At 45.5% G+C, this 2,543-nt stretch overlaps 1 protein-coding gene across 1 annotated transcript; it reads left to right on the top strand.

Annotated features, from left to right (window-relative positions):
• Positions 1-421: 421 nt before the first annotated feature.
• On the top strand, positions 422-2,194 carry LOC144103758 (uncharacterized). Its single transcript, XM_077636415.1, has one exon. It carries the CDS (start codon positions 429-431, stop codon positions 1,563-1,565), a length of 1,137 nt encoding a protein of 378 aa, XP_077492541.1. The 5' UTR covers positions 422-428; the 3' UTR covers positions 1,566-2,194.
• The last annotated feature ends 349 nt before the right edge of the window (positions 2,195-2,543 follow it).

Consider the following 2,543-nt stretch of genomic DNA (forward strand, 5'->3'; position numbering starts at 1 on the left):
ACTACCATGGAGTGGAGATAGACGCAGCCAAAATATGAACGTGCCTCGGTGGCTACAAGTAACGCGAACGCGGTCGAAAACAAAAAACTGGGGCGGATGTTTTGACTAACCTGAAAAACATGGACGCGCCAGTACTTTGCACTAGGGCGGCCTCAGCTGTAGGTGCAGCTGGAGCTGCAGGTGTTTGTAAGTTAGCTAGATGTTTACCGAGCCCGTCCATGTGCAACATTCTTCACGGCCGCGCGTATTAAACGAAACGGGTTCAGCGTTGCTTTTCAAGCATGCTTGCCACAATTGAACAAAACACAATGTATGAATACTCTTTTATTTCAAGATCGCATTGGTGATCCCATGATCAGCTGTGATGCTTGCATGCTCTGTTTATATGTGGAGTGCCAAGGAAAACATTTTGACACTTGCTTATACCCATGGTGCAGGTACCACTACGAACCATTCATAATGCAATTCCTCTTCAAGAAAGGTTAGCGAAAGGACCATGGACAAAGCAGTTAAAAGACGTGCCGGATGGGTTCTCAGAGCAAGAAATCTTGGCACATCAGAATGCACATGGCGCTCAGAAACATACTGTAAGCGGATACAGGATGTTTAAATCAGAGAAGGTTCAAAATGTTTTTATTTGCAAGGCTGACAGGTCCACTTTTGTTAAAGCAACCGTGGAGGCATCGTTCTTTTTGGCAAAATCATATAACACCGCTGCTGTGCTCTCGTCAAATGGAACTGTGGTTGAAGGAACCTGCAACTGCCGGGCTGGAGCTGCAGGTGTTTGTAAACATGTAGTTGCATTATTATGGTTTGTACTAGACCTGAAGCGCTCTGGGGCAGCCTACGTGCGAGACACGCAGTCGTGTACAGACAAACCCAGAGCATGGGGTACTGGGGCTAAGAAGGCCAACGTGCACACACGCGAGTTCTCACAACTACGTTTTGTGAAACATATGCCAATGAAAGCTGGCAGGCATCTGACTCAAGAAACCACAGTTGCTCTGAGAGTGACAGAAGACCATATTAAGAGAATGCATCAGACACAGAAAAATACTCCAAACGCCATGCTATGCAAGACGCTGGAGGACAACCACTTTCTGCCCGTACCAGTGAAAAGAACACTTCACGAGGAGGCTCTTAGCCAGATGCCAATCAGGTTACCGGTGCAATCCCTGTGGGTTGAGCATGTGCCAGCTGGGTACAAGTTCGGCTCCTGTGAGCTTACTTTAGAAGACTCATGGGCACTTGAGCAAGCGACTAGGATGCAAAGCGGCTCTACAACATGGAAATTCGAGAGATCCAAGCGCCTGACTGCTTCACACTTCGGAGATGTGGTGTCACGGCAGAAGCCAGCTGACGAGAAGTTTTTCAAGAAGCTGTTCGGGTCTAACCAGATGCAGACCAAATACATGGCTGATGGTTTAAGGAATGAAGATGCAGCCGTGCAGCGTTACATAGGGAAGAGAACAGTGCCAGTTAGGAGTTACTGTTGTGGGTTGTGTGTCAACCCTGGTGTCCCTGTTCTTGGTGCAACGCCTGACCGTGTTGTAGAGGAGGGATGAGATTTTGGTCTCCTTGAAGTTAAGACCCTCTCAGCTGCCAAGGAACGGGGTGATGAATTAGAAAATGTTGTGAATACGGCATCCTACCTGAAGAATGGAGTTCTTAAACCAACGCACAAGTACTTTTACCAGGTCCAGGGGCAAATGGCTTTGACTGGACTCTCCTGGTGTGATTTTGTGGTTGATAATGGCACAGACTGCACTTTTCAGACGATCAATTTTGACATCTCGCTTTGGATTTGCAAAATGCTGTCATGTCTTCTGGAATGTTACAAGAACTACCAAGAGCGCTGTGCTTGTGTGTGAATTTCAATGATTTATTTCAGTTACATTGCTCTGCAGGACAAAGATGCTTTGACTCATGTACTTGCTTGGACGCTTTGGCATGTGTTCATACTTACATATATTTGGTTTTTAAATATCTTGTATGGCATTAGTCTCTATGAAGAAATGACGAAAGTGTTTTTCTGTGTAATATCATTATGACCATGTGCATGTGTTGCCACCACCTATTTAAATGTGTGTGCAACTAGCAACTAATCGGTGTGTAAAAAGTAAATGTCAAGCACCACACGTCTTGCTGCCCTGTCATTGAACACATACATAATGCACTCTTAGTCCCAGGAACCTGGGCAGCTACATACTTCAACATTTACTATACTTGATGATGATAGTGACCTCACATTGGTCTCTGTAAAGAAACCACATTGAAAGTTGCAAGCAAAATCTTTGCAAAGTGACAAGTGTATTCTCCGTAGTGTAGGTACTCTTTCACTCAATACGACTTGTAACATACATTGAGTGAACCAACGAAGGCTTATGCTTTACAGTAAATCAATGTTTAGTCAGAGAGCGCCCAAAGTGCACAGTCAGCATACTTTTAACTCTGCTCTGAGGGGTTAATGCACAAGTTCCGAGCAGCACTGGGCTCGCACTGCTTTGACGACCAAGCTCAAACCTGCCGCATCTAGAGTACTG

The sequence above is a fragment of the Amblyomma americanum genome, chromosome 1 (assembly GCF_052857255.1).
Source record: "Amblyomma americanum isolate KBUSLIRL-KWMA chromosome 1, ASM5285725v1, whole genome shotgun sequence".
NCBI classification, from domain to species: Eukaryota; Metazoa; Arthropoda; class Arachnida; order Ixodida; family Ixodidae; genus Amblyomma; species Amblyomma americanum.